The 22,218-nt window shown below is 41.3% G+C and overlaps 1 protein-coding gene across 1 annotated transcript in view; it reads right to left on the bottom strand.

Annotated features, from left to right (window-relative positions):
* Nucleotides 1–20,397: 20,397 nt before the first annotated feature.
* The window catches only part of Gch1 (GTP cyclohydrolase 1), a 48,002-nt gene continuing 46,181 nt past the window's right edge, over nt 20,398–22,218 (bottom strand). The window contains exon 6 of the mRNA XM_013012348.1: nt 20,398–21,431. Within this exon, the coding sequence (XP_012867802.1) occupies nt 21,305–21,431 (127 nt within the window). The 3' untranslated portion in view covers nt 20,398–21,304. The remainder of the gene's footprint in view (nt 21,432–22,218) is intronic.

The raw sequence follows: 22,218 nt of genomic DNA, 5'->3' as shown, positions 1-22,218 counted from the left end.
GCCACTGACAGCCAGGTAACCTTGAACATAGGTCACAGAGTTTCCGTAGGGACATCATGGGCAAAAAAAAACAAAAACAACCAAACAGAGGTTGTCTCAGTTCAAGCTACTATAACAAGTACACAGACTGGGTGTCTTATAAACTACCTAGACATCTGGATATTTAAGTTATCTCAACTTTCACTCTTACTAAGATACACACATATTCATCCAGCCCATCTCGTCTTTCTCAGATTCTCTTTTTCTGAGAGCCCATCTTTGATACTACATGTGTTTGTCTCTCACTGGTCCCATATTCCTGGTTGCAGAGTTATCTTTCCTCCAGTCTCCTCATTTTCATCCTCTTCCTAGCTGACCATGGCATAGAGCACACATTGAGCAGCAACTGCTTTGCTGTTGACTTTCAGATCCCTGCTTCCAGCCCATCCATCTCCCAAGCATCGGTGTTCCACAGGGACCTCAGTGAACCTAAGCTGAAGCTCCACTACCCATCTGTAGCTCCCAACACCTCCCCAATGCCCACTTCTGTTCTAACCACTACCTTACTCATCAGTGCTTTGTGGTTACTAGGTGCTGAACCCCCTCCCCCAAACCAGGGACTTTTCTGGACTAATCCTGACTCGGATGTGGACCAGCTCTTCCGTTTTCAGCTTTTAATTCTCCCTGCTGTACTCTCTTCCCAAGCTCCACTGCCACTGACCTAATTTGGGCTTCATTATCCCGCCTGAATTAATGTAATTAATAGTCCCTAAGCTGTCCATCCTCCAACTCCAAGTACAAACCACATGCATCTACTTGAAATCCTGCCACTGGCTTTCCACAGGGTTGGTTCCATTCCTGGGCAGGGCATCTACAAACTCTGTGATCTGCCTGCTGCTTATCTTTTCAAGTCCTCTCTCCACTGTGGGAACCATATATTTATTGGAGCCCTTATCTAATGTGCTCCAAATATTTACTTATCTTATATGCACCCTTCCTCAACTTAAGGGCAGGGTGATCTCACTAACTCTCCTATGGTGACAGTCTTAGTGACATTAAGACCTCACTCTCAGGACTCACCTGGCCTGCTCACTGAGTGAGTAGAGAGAAATCCTGACATCTAAGAAGTTTCCTTTATGCTCAACTCCTCAGATAGCTTCTGTGGCCAAGGGACCCATTCCTGTCCTCCTGGGGCAAAGAGAGATCAAATCTTTACATCTATGATTGCCTGTACTATTTCTCAGAAATACAGAAGTTTCTGTAGTAAACTTCTAACAATGAAGTATATATTGGAATACAGCTTCCTTCACAGAGACACTTCTATATTTAGATATGACAATAGAGTAGAAGAAGGAAAGAGGGAAGAGCAAGAAATTTAATTCTTTATAGCCTTGTAAGATGTAATTTCCACAGTTGTGAATGCTGGACGAACTGATGTGTACCTACTCCATATAAATTTCGCTAGCAGCCCAGATGGCTGGAGTTCTTTGCTATGCATGAGAGGGAATCACACAAATGTGTTAGATCCAGAACAAGCAGCCACCAATCATGCGTGGCCTGCTGGCCAAATCCTACCCACCATCTGCTTTTGGATGGCCTACGAACAAATAAAGGCTTTGTTTACATTTTTTAATAAATGAGACAAGAATTTTTCATGTAACACAAACATATGAAATTCAAATGTCACAGTGTTCATAAATAGAATTTTATTGGAATCTACTCACACTTGTTCATTTGCATACTTTCCTATGGTTGATTTCACAACTCCATAATGGCAGAGATGAATGGTTGTGACAGGGGATGTGTCATCTGCAAAGCCTAAAATAGTTACTACTGCCACTTTCCAGGAAAAGTTTTCTAATCCTGAGCTAGAATATCCAAGGCCTGTGAATTACAGAGAAATGAAGATGCAAAATGTCCAAGAATTCATAGGCTTTACTTTGATCCTTTTTCCCAGTCATCAGGCTCACTGTAACATTCAACAACACTCCAAGCAGCCATCACAGACCAGCGCTTACCTTCATTCCCCTGATCCACGCATGTGGATAAAAACATAGGCAGACTTAAAAAATTCTGACAAAATTAGTACAGTCCCTAACTTTTTAAAATACCAAATAAATAGTGGCAGACAGAGAGCTTCTGATTTTTTTATACGCAGACTGAAGCCTGAACGTAGGACCTCATACAGTACCTTGGCTTTTTCACTCAAGGCTGGCACTCTACCACTTGAGACACTCTTTCACTTCCAGGAAATAAGGGTCTCACAGACTTTCCTTCCAAGGTTGGCTTCAGACTGCAATCTTCCAATCTCATTCTCCTCCTGAGTAACTAGATTACAGGGATGAGCCCAGTGCTGGCTCAGAGGGCTTCTAATGGAAGCAAGTCCTTTGTCTTAATTCATCCATCTTCTCAATGAAAGAGACTTTCACATATAAATCTGTTAAGTCTTTCTCATAGTTACTTAGTTAAAAATATGCTTAAATTGCTCTCTCTTAGTTGAATCAGTGTTAGATGTTATGACAGGTGAAAACGTAACTCTTGACACCTCCCTCTCAGTTTTAGTTAATCTAGGAGTTGGTATTTACATGATAATTATGTAAATATCCCTTGCCACAAATAGAAGTTGTATCTGTAGGTGTCTCTCTGGTCTTTTCTGTGCATTTGAAAGCTTTATTCAGGGAACTCTGTGTGTCAAAACAATCAGATGTTCTAGGTATCCAATAGTGATCTCCTCTAAAGGTAGGATACTGCAAATTACCAAGGCAATTACACACCTAGAAGGAACAGCACAGATGTTTCTCTAGAGATGAGAGGTCTGCTCAAAATCAAAGGAACACATCTAACGCTCTCTCTGAGACATAATTCTTCAGTATGGCTTTTACAGCAGGGACAGTGTGGACCTTTTGCTTCTGATCCCAAGAAAGAGGGGTCAGAAGCAAAGGGTGAGGCAGACAGTTCTGCACGATGCATTCTGTCGCCTTCTAGACCCCTTCTGAAAGTAACAGAGAAGCAAGAACTCCATCGCTTTCAGTCCCCAAGAAAGTAGAATCAGAAGGGGGAAGGGGTGAGGGGAGGGGGGAGAGATGGGAAGGGGAAACAAAGGAGGAGGCAACAATGCTTGATAAGAAATGTACTCATTACCTTGCCCATGTAATTGTAACCCCTCTGTATGGTATTTTCACAATAAAAAGAAAGAAGAAAAGAAAGTGGAACCAGATCTACCTCTAAGTGGAAGGACTCCCAAAATCAAACTCAAAGACCTTGTGATCCCTGCACATGCTTTGGGTTTAGGTCTAGTTTCTTTTATAATTTTTTCCTTTTTCAGTTGTGAGGGTTGAACTCAGGGCCTGGGGGCTGCCCCTAAGCTTTTTCTCTCAAGGCTAGCACTCTATCACTTTGAGCCACAGTGCCACTTCTGGTTTTCTAGTGGTTGATTGGAGATAAAAGTTTCTTTCATTGACTTTCCTGCTCACTCTGGCAATGAACCTCAGATCTCAGCCTGTGAGTAGCTAGGATTACAGGCATGAGCCACCAGTGCCCAGCCAACATTATTGTTTTGTGTTTTTTGTTTGTTTTTTTATTAATAAGTTTTTCTTATTGTGAAAGTACCATACAGAGGGGTTACAATTACATGAGCAAGGTAATGAGTACATTTCTTTTTTTTTTTTTTTTTTTGGGTCCGGTTGGGGGGCCTGAACTCTGGGCCTGGGCGCTGTCCCTCAGCTCTTCAGCTCAAGGCTAGCACTCTACCACTTGAGCCACAGCACCACTTCCGGCTTTTTCTTTTTGCTTATGTGGTGCTGAGGAATCGAACCCAGGACCTTGAGCATGCAAGGCAAGCGCTCTACCACTGAGCCACCTTCCCAGCCAATGAGTACATTTCTTATCAAGCATTGTTGCTTCTTCCTTTGTTTCCCCTTCCCATCCCTGCCCTCCGATCCCTCCCCTCCCCAAGCCAAAGTTGTAAAGTTCATTTTTCAAGTTAGCATCTTGTACATCTCATTGTTGCACTGGGTCCACCTGATCCCTATTTAAACAATTTGTTTTTTCCCTTCCCCTCCCCAAATTATGCCAACATCAAATACAGTGAAAGCAGGGGTTATACCGGGGAGGGAAACATTAATGATTTTAATGGTAAGTATATATACAAACCTATAGACATGTTTAGAATCTGGTCTTTGTTTATTCTTTTTTTTATTGTGAAAATACTGTACAGAGGGGTTACAATTACATAGGCAAGATAATGATGTGTTTATTCTTGATATATGGGGCTTTCTCCATATTTGGATTTCTAGATCCAAAGTGTGCATTTTCATATGACAAAAATTACATTATATTTATTCATTATGTGTATTAATTCATTCAGCCTAACTGGGAACCAATTTGTCTTGTTACAATTTTTTTATGTTCCAGTACTGGGGTTTGAACGTAGGGCTTCACATTCTTCCTTAGCTTTTCTTGTCTTTTCTTGTTCTAAATGCTGGCACTCTACCACTTGAACCAGACCTCCACTTCTGACTTATTGCTGGGTCTCTCAGGCTTGTCTGCCCTGGCTGGCTTTTCTGTCCTCAGATCTTAATTTCCTGAGGGCTAAGATTACAGGCAAGAGACACCAGTGCAATGCATGCTTGTCTGAAGACCTCCCTATGCCATGCTTGTCTGAAGACCTTTCTTCCCATTCTACATGGTCACCTGCCATATGCCTCACACTGTCATTTATATCTCCTCTGTCCAAGTTCATCCTGTACACTGGTATTTATTACCTCCTCATCTCCAACATAAGCCACACTCTATCTCCAACAGAATCAATGGCTTCCAACACCGATGAAGCCACAGTGCTTTCCCTACACACCGGTGAGAATTCTGAGCCCACAAAGGAGCCCATGTGATCCCAGTAAGCCAAAAGAATATGCTTCCTTTCCAGAGGCAGGAATGGAGCCCCTGGAGCTGATCTCCATTTGAAGAAAATTAAATTACTTTTCATTGAAGTATTTGGAAAAGGAATATCCTTAGCTTCAGATAAAAATCCCTGTTAACATTAGCCCACGTCTTCAGTCAGCCTGTAGGCAGAAAACTCTATTAAGGAAATCCTATTGGGTTAGGGGTGTAGCTCAGTGGAAGAGACCATGATGCTTAGCATGTACAAGCCCTGATTCATATGTTGCTTCAGCCCCACAAGTGGTGTTTCCATAAGCTATGCCAGCTTGTTTAAAGATGGAAATATGTATACTATTGCATTTGGCAGTTTCAGTGATTTGATTTTTGCTGAAAACAATGTTTTCAAATATTGGAAACCCAGAGACATTTTTTTAAAAAAGGGGGTTTTTTTGCCCAGTTTCTCTTCTCTTCCTCATCTTCTTCTTCCTCCTCCTCCTCCTCCTTCTTCTTCTTTTTTGGCTGGTCCTGAGGCTTGCACTCATAGCCTAGGTGCTGTCCCTGAGCTTCCTTGCTCAAGGCTAGCCCTCTACCACTTGAGTCACAGAGACACTTCTGGCTTTTTCTGTGTAGTTTATTGGAGATGAGTCTCACAGACTTTTCTGCCTAGTCTGGCTTCGGACTGCAATCCTCAGATCTCAGCCTCCTGAGTAACTAAGATTACAGATATGAGCCACCAGTGCCAGGCAATTGCCCAGTTTCTTATAGAAGAATATATACAACATGCTTTGAAACCAAAATTGATAACAAATATCTTGAGATTTTAACATAAAGCCAGAGTGAAAATGTGGTCTACCTACTAATAAATTACATTTTTTAGAAAAATCACAGCTTACACTGATAGTGTTCTGTGAATTAGTAATGTTTTACCAGAAAGCAATTGAAATATGTATCAAAAGACTTTAAAACTAAAGAGACTGAAGCAGTGTGGTGGGTCCTGAGGTGCTGGAAACAGTCAGTCTTGGTTGTTACAGCAGAACCACAAATCACAGGTGCTTACAAGTTTACAGAACTTAACACACACACAAGTGAACACAAGTAAACTGGGTAGATTTGAATATAAGCGTACTGTGCCAATATGGGTATCCTGGTTGTAATACTGTACCTTAGTTTTGCTAAAGTTAGCAATGGAAGAAACTTGGCAAAGGGTACTAGTGATTACTGTGGGTTCTTTCTTACAACTTATGTAAATCTATAGTGGGCCCAATAAAAACTTCAGCATGAAAATGTGAACCTGCTATGAAAAATGGGATCACAAAGATGCCCCCTTTATACCTGAAAGCTGGCAGAGAAAAGAAATTAATTTGTGTGCTATAAAAATCTAGCTGTAAGAATATTGGAGAGAGACTTGACAAATGGGATTACATCAAAGTAAAAAGCTTCTGCACAGCAAAGGACAATTACTAAACTAGGAAGACAGTCAACAGACTGGCAGAAGATCCTTACCAGCAATAAATCCCACAAAGGCCTAATGTCCAAGAAGCTCAAGAAATTAACCCCTCCCAAAGCTACTAAACCCATCACTAAATGGGCAAAGGAGCTAAGGAGAGACTTCTCAGAAGAGGTAAGAATGGCAAAGAAACACATAAGGAAATTCTCATCATTTCTTGCCATAAAGGAAATGCAAATCAAAACAACTCTGAGATTCCACCTCACACCAGTTAGGTTGGCTAACATCATGGATTCCAACAACAACAAATGTTAGTGGGGATGTGGGAAAAAGAAACTCTGTGGCACTATTGCTGGGCATGTACACTAGTACAACCACTCTGAACAGCAGTCTGGAAGTTTCTCAAATAACTAAACATAGATCTTCCCTACAATCATGCCGCGGACCGGGTTCTGTCGGGACGACGGAGGACACCTAGGGGAGGAACTGGAATAGGTGGGGAGATGGCAAACAGACAACTCACACACAAGAGGAGTGGATGCTGAGTGCTGAGTGCGATTTAATGCAGAGGATAACAAGCTTTTATAGCAAAAGTCTCCATAAGAAAGGGCAAAAGGTTACATAATCTTGCTGCAGGGCTTCATTCTTGGGCGGTCACCAGCTGGTCGCCTGAAAGGGCAAAAGGTTACACAACCTTGCTGCAGGGCTTCATGCTTGGGTGGTCACCAGCTGGTCACCTGATAGGCACTTGTTTCTGGCTTATCTCTAAGAAATATAATGGGTTTCGATGTTTGTCACCAACTAACCATTACCTTATTTCTATAGAGGCCTTAACTGTCCCATAAGATCTTTTCTGTTCCTTCTTTAATAGTAAGCACCAAGGAGACTTAGCTCTAGCAAGTCTCTTAGTAAATGAAAGAGAGTAATAGGAAGTTTTTTCTCCTAAGTAGTTATCTCAGCAATTGCCATGCATTCTTTCTGTTCTAGCCGCGCCTACAGCTTCTTGCAACTCTCTTACAAACAATTCCTTCTGCTGAAATGACTTCGTGAAACCCCCAATACTTGTATATTTGCTTATGACTTGTCTACTAGCCTCCAAAAGATGGGTTTCAGGGTAGCACTTAACTCCGGTGAGTTAGTCATATTTTTAAGACACTCATCAGATATTGGAGTCGTCAACACTCTTAAGAAAGAGCTTTGAATAAGGGAACGTTGACAATGAGTAAGTACAATGAACAGCAGAAACAGTAAAAGATTAATAGGCACTTTTATACAGTGAGGAAAAGAAAGGCAGAAACACATCTTTCCCAGGGGCTTGCCAGCCTTTTTCCAGGAGTAGGCCTCTTAGAAGCCCTATTCTCCGAGGTAGACTTCGGTGAAGTCCCAAAACTTGGAGATAGGTTTCTGTAAAGCCCCATTCTCTGAGGTAGACTTCGATGAAGTCCCAAAACTCAGAGATAGGTCTCTGAAGCCCCTATCTTAGGTCTGATAGATGGTTTCCCATGCTAAGCAGACTCCACTGGAGTCGGTGTGGCAAATCCAGCCATACCACTCCTGGCATCTACCCAGAACATGAAGCCAGCATACAGTAAAGACACTTGTACATCCATGTTTGTTGCTGCACAATAGCCAAGTTGTGGAATGAATCAAAAAAATGTGGTCCCTATACACAGTGGAATTTTACACTGCCATTAGAAGGAGCAATAATATGTCATTTGCAGGGAAATTGATGGACTGAGAACAAAGCATGTTAAGTGAGATAAGCCAAGCCCAATAAGACAAATGGTACATGTTTTCTCTCATATGAAGAAGCTAGAGCTAATATACACTGGAATATTGTAAATTACAAAGGGCTCTAGATTCATACATAGTGAGACCAAAGGAGCATTTCTTAGGAGAGAAATATAAAGGCCCAATGCCTATGTTCAGCTGATCATATAAAATAATATGTATCAAAATGAACTCCAAGAAATGGAAATGAGGTTTTTTTTTCTTTGTTGTTTCTATTTTCTCTTATTTTGTCTTGTTTGTTCATTTATATGTCTTTGGGAGGTTAAGAGGGCACAGAAATGGAAGGACAGAGGCTGAACAAATGCAGCAGTATTTACTAGACACTATGTTGAAAATGAACAATACAACTTGTGGATGGGGATGGGAGAGAAAAATAGGGAGAGAGTGAGGAAAGAGGCAACATTGTCCAGAAAGAAATGAGCTCATTACCTGACTTACGTAACTATTACCCCTCAATGTATAACCTTTACAATAATAATAAAAAAGAGAAAAATTAGATGTAAGTCAGTTAAGAGAATTGAGGCACAGCTCAAATGGTAGAGAACTTGACTACCATACTTAGGACCCTGGGTTCAGTCCTTGATATTGCAAATAAACAAGGAAAGGAAGGAAGGAAGAACAGAAGAAAGGGAGGGAGGGAGGGAGAGAGGGAGAGAAAGAGGGAGAGAAGGAGGGAGTCAGGGAGGGAAGAAGGAAAGAAAGAAAGAAGTTAACTTTTTAGTTCCAAGAATTTCACGCTCAGAATCCCATTCTTTGGAAATAGAGTGATGTCAACTATAGCATTATTCATAACAACCAGAAATAGTATAATAGGTTTAAGGCTGGAGGCATGGCTCAGGCAATACAGCACCTGCCTAACAAGTGTGAAAACCTGAGTTCAGACCCAAAGTACTACAAAAAGTTAAAATTTAAAGTCCATCATTATAAGAATCCCACTTAACCATTTAAGCATAGCTGTAAGGCAAGACACATCAGTATGAGATAGAAAAGTATTGAAGAGAAAGTTATGCATCCCTTAGGGTATCCAGTCTTGTGGACAGTTAGCCTGGAGGAAGCAGGGCAGGGACTGGAGAACTTGCCTTCCAAATGTTAGTAATCAACTCCAGAGAAAGTTGAGACTGTGGGCTGGGAAGGTAGCTCAGTGGTAGAGCGCTTGCCTTGCACGCCTGAGGCCCTGGGTTCAATTCCTCAGCACCACATACGCAAAAAAGAAAAAAAAAAACCAGAAGTGGCATTGTGGCTCAAATGGTAGAGCGCTAGCCTTGAGCTGAAGAGCTGAGGGACAGCGACCAGGCCCAGAGTTCAGGCTCCATAACCGGACCAAAAAAAAAAAAAAAAAAGTTGAGACTGTCTGTCAATGCAGAATGGTAACCTTTGTGAACCATGAGGTAATTGTCAATCTGTTTAAGTCCCACTCTTTATGTATTAGTGGTGCATACTTTAAAAAAATATGAATGAAATAATTCCAGGATGGATGTTGAAATATCTATATATTTGTTTACAAATTAAAAAGTAATACACCAACAAATATTAACATAAATATTTCTGGGCTATTCAATTGAGCAATTTACATCACTTTTTGTACTTATAATATTTCTGTGTTTTCCATAGTAAACAACCACAAACACTGGGGAAAAAGTAGCATATGTTTAGAAAAATCAGACTAGGGAAATAAGTTATTTACATACAGGTAATTGCAGCACTGATTATATTAATTATATTAATTATATTAACCTTTAGATTTATCAACTGAGCAGCCACAGATGTCCTTCACCATGGACCAATCGCTTAGAGTGATCTATGGAGCTGTTCCCTTGCTTGAATTGCTTGGAATGAGACCAGTGGCTTTCTGAAGATGATTACTGTTCTAAAAAGCCATGTCTTAAGCTAGTTCTCAACTGAAGGAGAAAGGGTTCTGCATTTAGTCACAGGCTGAGGCTTGAGTTGATGGAGCCCACACTCCAAATTCCCGTGGAGCAGATGCTGTTCCCAGGAACGATCCTAAACGGGATTACCAGGAAAGACCAAGAGGCAGAGGTCAAAGAAATGAGAGGTTCGCTTGCCTCTTGGATAGCATGCATAAGGCCATGATTAAACCTGTTACCTTGAATAAAAGAAGGGAAACCACTCAAGGTCCTACTGCAAACCCAGCCCTCTTTCACACCAGGCAAGGAGAAGCCAAATACACTACCATAAATCCCGAGGCACCAGAAAAGACTAGCAATTCTCACTATACTCTTTATCAGTCAATCCTCATCAGGCATTAGAAAGACAATTCCAAAATTTAGAACAGGGCCCCAAACCTCCTCTGATCTTACTAGAAAATGACCTTTGGTGTCTTCTATAACCAGGAGAATATATGGCCACTGTGATTGCCAACTCCATTCCTTTTCTGGGGTACCCTAGTTAGGCTGATTATAGGCTGCCACAGCCACAGGCTTCCCAATAATCCTCTTTGGCCCATTATAATTGTGGCAGCCGGGACACTTCAGGCACAACTACCAATCTATATCCCCCTACCAGGCCTATGTCCATGTTGCAGGCAGGAGGAGCAATGGAAACTGGACTGCCCTTCCTTGAGGTCACCTCAAGCCCAGGACCCCTGCAGATGGGCTAGTATATTCCCAGAGACCAGCAGATGCCCTTGACCCAGTTTCTGTGCTATAATAAAGCAACATATTGGGAGGCCTCCCACAGCTTGACCAACAGAACCCAGGGACTCTACAGGATCTCATGTTCTACAGCCCTATGGAAAAGCCCTGGGCAAACATAAATGTGGCAACTGATAAAAAAAAATCACCTTGTTAATAGATACTGGTGCTACATGTTCTCCCCCAATTCCCTTTTCAGACCCAGATCTTCCTCATAAGAATAGATGGACAATCCCCAAGGGGGCTGCCTGTCTGTCCTCACTTTTTGCTCACTAGGGACCACTGTCTTTATTCACTGGTACTGTCTTACTTCCCTTTCCCATTCCCGAGTGAAGCTGTCTCCTCCAAGCTAGGAAGCAGTCTTAGTGTCCAGGGCACAGATAGTACAGGTTCTAACTTTTTTTTTTAATACTAAGAGACTTTATTAAATGCATAAAAACTAATCATTGTTTTACAAGACAAACACCAGACAAATGCTTTAGGTTCAGTAACTGGTATATTTTAAGCTGAATCCACCAAAATCTTTCCTGTGGACACAATCTGTACCAGATTCAGTGTCTGCATATTTATATAATGGTGACTACACAGTAACCATTATCTTGGCTCAATATATATTTCAAAGTTTCAAAATAAAGGCAACTTTTCAACTAATTCCCTGTTTTGCAAAAAATATACTAAGACTAACTCTAAGGGCTCTACCCTAAAAGCAATAAGACTTTCAGGTATTTCCCCCCCTGGATTTATATGTATAGGATTAAGACAGCACTTCAGCCCAAATACTCACTGATTTCCAGCTACCACTGTGAGCCCACGGTAATCTCCATCTGTTGTTGGAGGTGATAACTGGTGTTACAAAGCAGCTTCCACTTAGTTACCTTCTTGGGCCTCCTGGTCCTCTAGACATGGCATTTACACAATTTCATTCAGATGTTCAATTTAATCTTAAATCCCAAAGGACCACTCATAATCCTCTTCCAGAACAACAAATGCATAAACAGGAGTCTCTATGATCCTAACTCAGTTCAAAGCACTTATAACGAGATGAGACCTTTGCCCACTAAAACCAGGTTTTATTAGTTTCATTGTTCTGTCAGGGGAGGATTGGAGGTAGTCCCATTAAAGTTGATGTGGTGGACAGAGAAATACCAGAGTTCAGGTGGAATGAGGAAGTGAGTCAAGGCCAGGAAATGGACCATGTGGAATAGATAGGAAAATCCAAGTGTCAAGCCATTCCACTAACATAAATTTAAGCCATGGTAGACGAAAGGACAGCCAATCAATATGTTTCATGAAACAGAATAGACAATCAAAAGTAGCCTGACCATTTAATAATAAACTAATAATTTTTTTAAGTAGCCTGACCATGCTGGATACTGGTGGCTTATGCCTGTAATCCTAGCTACTCAGGAGGCTGAGATCTGAGGATCATCTGAAGCAAGACTGGGCAGAAAAATCCCTGTGAGACTCTTATCTCCAATTAAGTGGTGCTTTGGTTCAAAGTGGTGGAGTACTAGCCTTGAGCAAATGAGCTCAGGGACAGCACTCAGGCCCTGAGTTCAAGCTACATGGCCAGAAAAAAAAATAGCCTGACCAAAGACCCCATAAAAGTCCACTTCCAACCCTCTATTAGTGCAACTGTCCCCCTTAGACACTGGCAACCTAAAAAAATCTTTGTTTCTTCTATCCTCCTGCCTTGGTAAATTCTTTTACCATCCTGACATCTCAGCTCCCAATAGCCATGACAGATTTGAAGTCAATAATATGAGAAGCCTCAGAACTCCAAGAGTTCTCCATTGCAAATCAGCATGCATTGGGGTAGAATTTGTACTCATCAGTAAAGAATATTGCTTACCCAATTTTAGGAAAGAAAAAAAGAATCAATGCTGGTATTATCACAATCTCAGACCTCAAGCTCTACTACAGAGCTGTAATAACAAAAAGTTTTGTGCTGACATAAAGATCAATGGAACAGACTAGAAGACCCAGATATAAAGCCATATACTTACAGTTATCTGATATTTGACAAGGGACCAAAAGAATACAGTGGAAAAAAAGATAGCCTCTTCAATAATTGGTGTTGGGAAAACTGGATATCCATATGTAGAAAACTAAAATTGGACTTATTTGTCACCATGCACCAATATCAATTAAAGTGGATCAAAACCTCAATATCAGATCTGAAACTCTGAAACTACTGTAAGGAGTAGGAGAAATATTAGAATTCATATGCCTTGGTAGGAACTTTTTGAAGACTCCCAGGAGCACATCCATGTTCATTACTGCACTATTCAAAATAACCGAGGTATGGATGTAAGAGGAAGGGGGAATCTGCACCACCTTACCAGGGCAGACCTCACAATGGAAATAACCCAGATGACCTACAATAGATGAATAGATTAAAAAAATGTGGTACATATACAAAATGAAATTTTACTCATCCATTAGAAAGAATATTATATGTCATTTGTATGGAAATGAATGGACCTAGAACAAATCATGTTAAGGGAGGTAAGCCCAGCTCAGAGAGATAAATGGTACATGTTCTCATATGTAGAAGTGAAGTAAGGAGGTCAGGTCTGGCCGGCACCATATTGGCCACATGGTGGATGGGAGGGTCTGGCATCTTGTCTTCATGCTGGGGGAAGGAAAAGCCCCCACCAATCACCTGCCTCCCAGGTGATGGGTGTGCCCAGATCCCGAGGCATGGGCAGGCACTTGGCTGATAGGTTACTGAATCTGTCAGTCTAGTGCCTGCGACTGGGAATTTCCTGAGGATCTGCCATGTATGCCTCAGTGATTGTGTCCTGTCTCTTGGCTTGTCTCCAGTCATCTTGGAGTCCCAATTCAGCTCTCCATTGGAGCTGAGCTGGCTTGTTGGAATTCTTTTGTTATCTCTTTCCTCTTTAGCATGTTTCCTAGCTGTGTTATGTGTATTTGCATGCTGCAGGCCTTTGTAACAACTGGTGGCCTACAGCCTGTTAACTGCATAATAAAGACCTTAATATTCTATATTTTTAAATGTGGCTTCTGGGATGACTCACCTTACAACAGAAGTTAGATCTAAAATACAACTGGGCATGATAACTTATACACGCCTCTAGGTATTCACACATACACTGAGACTAAAGGAGGATACTCTCAGAGGAGGGACCCAAAGGCCTAATGCCCCTGAACATTTAAAATACTATTTATTGAAATGAATTCTAGGACATGATTATGTTTTCTGTTGTTGTTGTTGGTGGTGTTGATGTTGTTTGTTTTTGCCTTGGGTTAGGATTTTTTTTTTAATGGGGGTAAAGGGATAGCACCGAAAAGGAGGAAGGAAGGATGAACAAATGCAGTCATGGCACTCATTATACACTATGTGGAAAATAAACTATATGACTTGTGGGCAGGGACATGAGGGGACAACTGGGGGCAAGTGAAGGAAGGGATGACATCCAAAAAGAATTGTACTCATTACCTGACTTAGTAAATGGTAACCCTTCTGCACAACAACTTTAAGAATAACAATAGGGCTGGGAAGGTGGCTCAGTGGTAGAGTGATTGCCTCACATGCATGAGCCCCTGGGTTCGATTCCTCAGCACCATATAAGCAGAAAAAAGAAGTGGCTCTGTGGTTCAAGCGGTAGGGCGCTAGCCTTGAGCTGAAGAGCTGAGGGACAGCGCCCAGGCCCAGAGTTCAGGCCCCACGACCAAATAATAATAATAATAATAACAATAAAATTGTATTTAAAAAAAAAGAGTATTGCTTATGTTAGTCTCGAACTCGTGACCCCCGAGTGACCCCCAGAGACCTGGTTTTTCCAAAACTGTTTTGTCCCTTAAGTTTAACCTGAGGTCAGTTTTACAGGAGATGATGACTTGTTTTGAATGGAGTTAGCTTAGTACTTCACTTAAAGTAACTAATCACAGAGTTGTTCTTGATGTCTTTTTGTCTTGAGCCAAGCCTAGCAGCCTACCACTGGATTTCCTGTCACTGAACCTCCAAGCTATTACATAAATAGAGGAGTGGCTTCTTAATCTCTTTTCTTAGCAGGAAGTAGCCAAAGATAAATTAATCTTTCAAATAAAATACAGTGTCTACCATATCCCTTCCTTTAAAATGTTAAGTGAATGGCAAACTCCCTGAGGGTAATTTTGTCTTGAGAATAAAAAGTAATCTCTTGACCATACTAGAATGTCCAAAAAGATTAAGCCTGTTGTCTCCATTACTGGATAACAACATCAAAATAGAATTATAGAGCCAATTTAACCCAGTTTCCTGTTTGAATTAAAAGTTGCCAGGTGAGCCCAGCTCACAGCTGTGATCTTAGCTGAGATCTGAGGATCAAGTTCAAAGCCAGAAAAGGCAGGAAAGTCAATGAGACTCTCCAACTAATCACCCGAAAACAGGAAATAGAGCTGTAGTTCAAAGTAGTAGAGTGCTAGCTTTGAGCACTGAGTTCAAGGCCCACAATTGCAAAAGAGAAAGAAAGAAAGAAAGACAGGAAGGAAGGAAGGAAGGAAAGAAGAGGGAAGGGAAGGAAAGAAGGGGGAAGGGAAGGGAGGAAGGAAGGAAGGTAGGAAGAAAGAAAGAAAGAAAGAACGAACGAACAAGGGCTGGGAAGGTGGCTCAGTGGTAGAGTGTTTACTTTGCATGCATGAGGCCCTGGGTTCAATTCCTCAGCACCACATAAGCAAAAAGAAAAAAGGCAGAAGTGACACTGTGGCTCAAGTGGTAGAGCACTAGCCTTGAGCTGAAGAGCTGAGGGACAGCATCCAGGCCCAGAGTTCAGGCCCCACGATCGGACAAAAAAGAGAGAAAGAAAGAGAGAAAGAAAGAAGGAAAGAAAGAAGGAAGGAAGGAAAGAAAGAAAGAGAGACAGAGAGACAGAAAGAGAGAAAGAAAAGAAAGATTGCCAGGGGACCACTTGGCTATGAAAAGTTTAAGCCAGCTTCCCCAGCCTAGTCTAGAAAGTACAAAAACCACTCTGGATAAGGACCACCACTTAAGCTTCTTGCTCCCATGTCCTATGGGGGAAGAGACAGGGTCCTTTCCCCCACTTCCTATAGTGTTGTGTTTTTCCATGCTTTTGAAGTACGAAGACTGGGTCTAAGCAATATTCCTTGAAGAAATATGCCTTGTTGTTACAGCCATCTCGATGCTTTGCTGGGTGAAGGCTGCTTTCCACACAGCTCTAAAAAGCTGTAGAGGTAATATAGTATATTCTTTGGATTACAAAGTGTCCAGAGTAGTTAAGCTCCAGAAAAGTTTTACTTACCTTAGATAATTGGCCCTTGATTTCCCCTGATGGTTTCCTTGATGGTTTGCTTTGCTTATATTTAACACCTTTATTAGGTTTAAGTGTCCTCATTTGGTTTTCTTTGCTTATATATAACATTTGTTAAGATAAATTTCTCATACCTTATAGCTGCATTTGCCACTTCTGGTCTTTGAGACAAAAGTCTACCAGCACTCCACGACTCTCCAATGAAGACTCCCAGTTTGGACTTTTAAGTGGTGGCTCCCAGTTTGGACTTTTAAGTGGTGGCTTCTCTTTTTCTCATGACTGAGTTCCCTTACAACACTTCATTAAGTAAACCTTTTGTAAATTTCCAAAACTAAAAGAAAGCCAACAGCCTCAGGGAATTCACACACACACACACACACACACACACACACACACACACACACGTATTTCATCATTTCATCACAGGACCCCCTCAGTGCAGCCTTCTCAGCAGTTACCAGCAGTCAACCACATTTCTTTGGATTGAACAGTCAGTTCTAAAAACTAAAGGATTTCTCAGAAGGTCAGGGTTGTGGACACATTGCTCAAAACAAACAGTGGAATGTAGAAATAAAAGGAAAGGTGGGTGGATTTAGTAGGAATCTGTAATGTATATGCTAGCCTACCAGAACTTCCAAGCTGAACTGTATGTACTGCTAGGGAGGGAATAAAATAAAAGAAGCTACTTCAATGTGAAGCCTGGGATGTCACTTTTCTGCCCCGCCCCGCCCCCCCCCTCCCCCATGCCAGACCAAACCTGAAAGTCCATTCAGAGTGTCATAGAAAGCAGCTGAAGAAGTCAGGGTTGGGGAAACCCAAATGCTCCTGCCACTCAGCCCAAATCTTGGAATTCCCAGCAACAGACCCTCGAGGTGATGTGATTTTATAGGACACGTCTTTTCCAGGAAATGGAAAAAGTTAACCACCCCACCCACTTAACCGAAATCTTGGCAGCCAAATGATCCTCCACATTGATGCCAAAGAAGACATGTGATAAGTGTTTTTAAACTGTAGCCTGCCCAAAAAGGACCGACTCAGAAAAACAAAAAGGAAAGAAAAGAAAAAAAGGACAATGGAAAAACTCTTTGGCAAACCTGAGGGTCTAGAGCTTTAAGTTCCACAGCCAAGTTCTGTTCAAGCTAAAAGCAGACAGACCTAGGCCAACTGGGCTCAATCAGTTCATTTAGATAGCCAGCCATTCCACAGTGGACATATGGTAGGGTAAACACAAGCTTTCTCAAAAGTTATGACTAAATAAACTCTAAGAATAAGGTAGGAAGGAAAAGAGAATCTAGAAATTTCTGTACCTTTTTTTTTTTGGTGGTGGTGATATTGAGGTTTGAACTCAAAGCTTCACACTTCATGTTAGTTATATTGCTCTATGTTTCGTTTTGCATAATAAAAATTAAAAATAAGCCGGCACCAGTGGCCCATGCCTATAATCCTTGGTACTCAGGAGGCTGAGATCTGAGGATCATGGTTCAAAGCCAGCACAGGCAGGAAAGTCCATAAGACGCCAATAACCTACTCAGAAAACAAACAAACAAACACAAACAAAAAAACAAAAGTGGTGCTATGCCTCAAATGGGAGAGCACTAGCCTTAAGCACAAAGACTCTCAGAAATTCAAGACCCACAACTGGTAAAAATTTCTTTTAGATATATTGTGTCTCTGGGAGGTATGGGGTAATGTGTGTGTGTGTGTGTATGTATGTGTGTGTGTTAAGAAAGAAAGAGAGAGAATGCATTAGGACTTGAACTCAGGGCACTGACCTTTAGTTATTTTACTCAAGGTTGGCAGTCTCATCACCCAAGCCACAGCTCCACTTCTATGTCTTCACTGAGACAGCCTCTTCTTGTCATGCGCTTTGGAAGACCCATGGCCACTGTGGTGAATCTTTAGGCACTGCACTGACACAGATTCTTCTTTAACAAGCAATCTTTGGTGGGAAAAAAAAGAGAGAGCATCAGCTTGGGCTAAGTAACTCAGTTTGGGACACCTGTGAGTTGTGCTTTTAGGACTGTTTTTTTCTTGTTTTGTTTTTTCAGCTTTTTTTTATCATTATCTTTAAGTAGTTGTACAAAGGAATTGCCATTTAACAAAGCAGTTTATGAATATAATAAGCATTTGTAGCTAGAGTGAATAGATTCTCTACCAACTGCTACAGGGTGCTACAAGGAGCATAAGACCACTCTAGTGCCCCACACTTGGTTACACAGACATTCAGTAAGGCCACAGCTGTTGTCTTGGGGGAGAATGCAAGAAGCAGTGAGGGTACTGAATTAAGTGCAGAAAGAAGGCAGGAAGAACCCTTTGCCCCTCACTGGAGGTTTTTCCCAGGGTGGACTCTTTCAAGAACAATGATGGGAATCCCCTTCCACTCTGGTCTGCTTCCTCCAGGTGCTCTTCCCCACACCCTCCATCTTCTTTCCTCAACAGCTCCCACACAGGAGTCAGTGCCACACCCAGAAGCTGGAGGTACCAGTTGTAAGGTCCGCTCCTGGAGGGCCAGCAGACTCCACTCAGTACCTGCGTTACCTAGGCAACTGGGACACCTGGAAGAGGTCACATCTGAATTTGATGTGGCCACACCTTTCTCCACCCATACCCTAGATAAGGCCTAGCCCAGGCCCAGACTCTGTTCTTTTCTAGCTCTCCCTGCTCTCAGCTCTCGGCTCTCTCACTGCTCTTTTCTAGCTCTCTCTGCTCTTTTCTAGCTCTTTTCTCTCTCTTTGTTAGGCCTTTCCCAGCCACGTGGAGTGCCAACCTTGCCTGGTCCCAGCAGGTCTACTGAATAAACCTACCCCTTACCTGAATACCACGTGCGTGCTGCTGTTCTTACTCAGCTACCTCTTTTTAAAAACCTAACACCAGTAAACTAGGATTAGGAGCATGGAGGGATACAAAGGACATGCAGATGAAGACGCTTACTGCAAGTTGGGCGCTGGTGACTCACACCTGTAATCCTAGCTACTCAGGAGGCTGAAATCTGAGGATCGTGGTTCAAAGCCAGCCCAAGCAGAAAAAGTCTTGTGAGACTCTTATCTCCAATAAACCACCAGAAAACTGGAAGTGGCACTGTGGCTCAAGTGGTAGAGCTCTTGCCTTGAGCTAAAGAGCTGAGGGATAGTGCCCAGACCCAGAGTTCAAGCCCCATGACCGACCAAAAAGAAAAAGAAAAAAAAAACCTCACTCCAGATTCCCTTCAGCAATACCCAAGAGAAAGGACCATGAGGTTATAGTGTGCTGCCACTGAAATGTAACTTCTAACAGCCTAAGTGATTCAAGAAGCTCTTGTGATGGGTATCTCTGCTAGACAAAACAGTCGAAATCATTGAATGGATACATAGTTACATGGTGGCTGAAAAAAGAAACTTTCACAGGAACAAAGTTATACCACTTTAATAATTTAAATAGAACCAACTTCAGGAACACACATACAGATACATAAAATTCAAATAAACAACATAATTGAACAATACATTTAAATGCATCAAAGTTTTTAAAATGCCCCAAGTGGACTCAGTGCCATGGATGTGGGAAGGAAAACTAGAAGTACTACAGACCAGAGAAAAACAGATACAATCATTACTTTGCATTTATCACCAAGACTGTAGACATATCAGACATTTAGAATACTTCTGGAAAATGGATGAACAGAGGAATGTAAATAATCTCAGGATGATTAATTTATAGATAATTTCTTTGGTCCTTCAAGTCTCATATTTATTTTTACTTTTAAAAAGCAAACATGAATTAAAATGTAGAATTCTACCTAGAAATGGCTAAATATTAAGCAGGCTAATATTTTTACAAGGTTAGATTTAAATGAAAACTCAAAATCCACTAGCACTGTACTTTAGAAACTCCAAATATAGAAAAGGCCAGAGAAGTGGTAGAGATGAAACAAAACCAAACACCTCTGCCATCTTGCTCCATCATAAGCTTAATGGTATCTAAGTGGCAGAGATAAATTTGAAGAGCACTCTGTCAATCAAATGAGAGACTTCTTTATTCAACAATCTTCTTTGTGTGTTTGTAAGGGAGTTTAAGAGTATTTTGTTTTAATTTGGCCCACACTGCCCCAGTGGAGGAAATTTTAAGATAAATATTAATAAGGCAAAAGTTACTGGACTGCAATATCTATACGACCTGAACAAACTTACACTGAACACTACCATCCACAGGAAGCAGAAGGGAAACAAGACCAGAGCTCCCCAGAGCCTCTGGCACAAAGCAATGTGCACAGCTCCAATGCCAGCGACTATGTGTTCACTCTGAGCATTTCAGATCCATGTAAGCTAGAGTTCAGTTCTACAGACCCTGGAGGGGTGGATACTCTCAAGAGCCTCTGAAAATATTTTTTTTTTTAAAAACTATTTCATAGGATTAAAATGAAACCTGCTTTAAGGCCTCTATGTGGATCACACAAAGTAAATTCCCAAGGGACTTCTAAAGTGGAAACAATAAGAACTAGTTACTTGCAATTCAGTACCAAGCCTTAAAATAATGGCTTTCTTTTAAAAAACAAGGAAAAAAGTACATGGTGAATGGTGTGATATTCTCATCAAGGCACAGAGAATTAAAGGTCTCAATCCCCGTAGAATAACATGAGAATAAACTCGTAAACAACTTCAGGGACTCTTTCTCTCTAATCAAATTTTAAAAGGATAGCAGGTAGAAATGTGCCTTTTTAACTTACAATAAGGTTTAAAAAAAACCACATACCGATATTCTATCACCTTCCCTCAGAGACTAATATTACAAGGGAATGATTAATAAAAATATTAAAAAATAAAATGCCACTGGAGGTTTCATCAACACAGTGAAAGCGGAGCCTATGGGACTTTGTATTCATGGAGCAATACACCACCTACACATACATTACTTAAGCTCTTCGGATGTGGTACTATTTCTGTGGGAAGAGGAAAAACCAGCATGGCGGCCCACAGTTCACACCCACACCCAATGCTCCCATGCTGATCACTCAGATTATTAAACAATATCAACCATGGATTCACCTCTTTGCCTGCACCTTTAGGGTTATCTGAATGACAGTGGTTTGTGCACAGAACTTATTATTGGCAGTTTAACATTGCCACTAAAAGGTGGCAAGAAGAATGTAGAGGGCTCACCCCTTTGATAATTATTTTTATTTAATTTTCTATAAATAATTTTTAAGTACAATCAGTGACAAGTAAAGTTCACATTGACAGCAGTTGAAAATGGAATGTAGACAATGAAGACAGATAGGGCAGATAGCACAACCCACTGCATAGAGACGTTCAGGTCCTGATTAGGGTTAGAAACTCCTCCCGAGTCTTTGGGTCTTCCCGGAACACACCCAGCATCGTGCTGGTCACAGTTTTGCTGTTCATCTTCTGCACCCCCCGCATTACCATACACATGTGCCTACAAGACAAGACAACCAAGGCTTAAGTAGCTTGGATTTTAAAAGGTGAAGCAAAGCTCAAAGATTCATAATATCAGTTCACAGTACCAAGGGAAACTTTTTATGAAACTTTTTAAAAAGTCTTTCAGCTTTTCTAATTAGGAATAGTTAAGGCCTTGCTATATCCAACAAGAGAAGAATAATGGAGTTTTCTTCCTAGGTGAGAATAACAGAAAGAGTCTAATATAGATATATGAGTTCTAGATCATAGGATATTCAGAATTCTCACTTGATCCATTTTCAGATCTTAGATGGCACCATGTTAGCTTAGGCACTCAGAGAAACAATCAAGTATGCTGGTCATTCCAGGCCTAATCCAGGTAATGGCACCAGTGGGTCTCAGCAACCTGGTGAAGCCAAACAACCTACCCAGAGCTCATGGTACTGTACACATAGAATGGAAGACAGCTGCCCCTCCCCTGACTTGGTGTAATTCTCATAATCCATTATAACCCAAAGAAGAATCTGCAGCTGGACCTCTTTATGTAGAGTGAAATAAGCAACACACAATCTCACTCATATGTAAATAAAAAAAATTGACCTCATGTAAGTTGAGAGTAAAATGGGGGTTTCCAGTGCTGTGGAGTGCAGGAGATAGAGGAATGAGGAGTTTGGTCAATGGGCACTGAGTTTCAATGAGATAGAACAAGTTTCAGTGTGCTACTGCAGAGTAGGTATATAGAGAAAGATGATGTGCTACCTATTTCAATAAGCTAGAAGAAAGGAGTTGGAATTTTTTCCCATAAA

The sequence above is a fragment of the Dipodomys ordii genome, unplaced genomic scaffold (assembly GCF_000151885.1).
Source record: "Dipodomys ordii isolate 6190 unplaced genomic scaffold, Dord_2.0 Scaffold16, whole genome shotgun sequence".
Lineage (NCBI taxonomy): Eukaryota > Metazoa > Chordata > Mammalia > Rodentia > Heteromyidae > Dipodomys > Dipodomys ordii.
This window is presented reverse-complemented; position numbering and strand designations above follow the sequence as displayed.